This window comes from Hordeum vulgare, chromosome 7H, assembly GCF_904849725.1.
Source record: "Hordeum vulgare subsp. vulgare chromosome 7H, MorexV3_pseudomolecules_assembly, whole genome shotgun sequence".
NCBI lineage: Eukaryota > Viridiplantae > Streptophyta > Magnoliopsida > Poales > Poaceae > Hordeum > Hordeum vulgare.
The window spans coordinates 622,815,032-622,816,777 of NC_058524.1; the positions used below are offsets into that span (position 1 = coordinate 622,815,032).

Below are 1,746 nucleotides of genomic sequence, written 5' to 3' on the forward strand. Positions count from 1 at the left end.
CGTGGTGCTTTCATGAAATTAGGAGTTAAAGTCAATCTCCGACGTTGGAAGTGGAAGTGGAAGTGGAAGTGGAAGTGGACAGTAATTAAACGTGCGTGCGTGCGTGCGTGCAGCTATGAGGTGTGAACAAGAACAAGAATCTGAGGCGCCACGCCCCATCATTTCCCACTGGTACTGCTACGGTATATATTTACAGGCCTGTCACATGATGATGCATTCGTGGGTTCATCCATCACTTGTAGACTAATCCATCATGGCCTTCGCGGGCGTGTCGATCATCGCCAACGGCGTGCTCCAGGACGGTTCCAGCAGGAACGCCGGCGCGGCCTGCGGGTACCATTTGCTCGTCGTTGAAGGCCACAACGGTCTGCAGCAATGCATCATGTCTCGCGCCTTCACAGTAGGAGGCCATCGCTGGTGCATCTACTACTACCCCGGCGGCCGCTGCCAGGAGGACGCCGGCTTCATATCACTTCATATTTGCCTGTACGAGCAAATGGAAACTACTGCAGACCCCGTGAGGGCGCAGTTCGATTTCAGTCTCGTCGATGAGACGGATCAGCAAGAGTCCGCACGTATCCATGGCAACAAAATATTCGAGTTCCGTGGCTACTCCCTTCATGGGAACGACAGGTTCATGACAAGCGAGGACTTGACGAAATGGAGAAACCGAAAGGACAACGACAACAGCTTATTCGCCATCCGCTGCGATGTCTTGGTCCAAAATCCAACATGGAACACTTCTCCCTTCATCCTAGTACCGCCACCCGACATGCCACGGAACTTCACCGACTTTCTCCTGGCAGGGGAGGGCACCGATGTTGTCTTCCGTGTAGGTGATGAGTCGTTCCCTGCCCACCGATGCGTTCTCGCGGCCCGCTCTAAAGTCTTCAGGGCGTCGTTCTTTGGCCCGATGAAGGAAGGTACGTCGACCACGGCTGCCGCCGTGCAGATAGATGACATGGATGCAGCGGTGTTCAAGGCGTTGCTTGGGTTCATCTACGGCGACTCGCTGCCAGTGCCGACGCAGGATGAGAATGAGGGTGTCCTGCTGCAGCACCTGCTTGTCGCGGCGGATCGATATGATATCCCGAGACTGAAGGCGATGTGCGAGACGAAGCTGTGCGACCACATCAAGGTGAGCACGGTGGCAACCATCATGGCGCTTGCCGATCAGCACGGCTGCGATGGTCTGAAAAAGACGTGCTATCAATACCTCCGCTGTCCAGCGAACCTGAACGCGGTCATGGCAACGGACGGCTTTGATCTTCTCTACAGGAGCTACCCGGCTCTTATGAAGGACATGATGCTGGCCATGCTGCGGCCTAAGTAGGAGCGGTTAAACGTGATGCACTTGCTGGATCTTCTATATATTTATTATCTTCTATATTTGTATCCCTGATTCGGAGATGGAAAAGTGATATCGCATGTTTAAACAGTTCATCTCAACGCAATGGCTCTGCTCTTATATAGCACTATTTTGTTGCTTTTTTTTTTACCCTTGATTTTGAAATGAAAAAAATCTCGGTATTTTGTCTACATAGAAACATATTTCATATAAAATCAGACGCACTAGCTCCATATATATTTGCTACGATGCTATAAAGATGACATAATCAGGAAATTAAAAATTCCTCTGGAACTTACTTGCTAATCTTATGACAAAGGGAAATATTACGTATTAATTTTCAAAAACATTATGAAGATGCCATTTGTGGTAACATTAACTAGCAAGTTTCAATGACA

The 1,746-nt window shown here is 49.7% G+C and overlaps 1 protein-coding gene across 1 annotated transcript; it reads left to right on the forward strand.

Annotated features, from left to right (window-relative positions):
• The first annotated feature begins 253 nt into the window (after positions 1 to 253).
• Positions 254 to 1,333, forward strand: LOC123409591 (BTB/POZ and MATH domain-containing protein 2-like). The gene has a single exon (XM_045102448.1). It carries the CDS (start codon positions 254 to 256, stop codon positions 1,331 to 1,333), a length of 1,080 nt encoding a protein of 359 aa, XP_044958383.1.
• The last annotated feature ends 413 nt before the right edge of the window (positions 1,334 to 1,746 follow it).

Coding starts and splice junctions, on each gene's coding strand:
- LOC123409591 (XM_045102448.1), top strand. CDS start 254: ATGGCCTTCGCGGGCGTGTCGATCATCGCCAACGGCGTGCTCCAGGAC.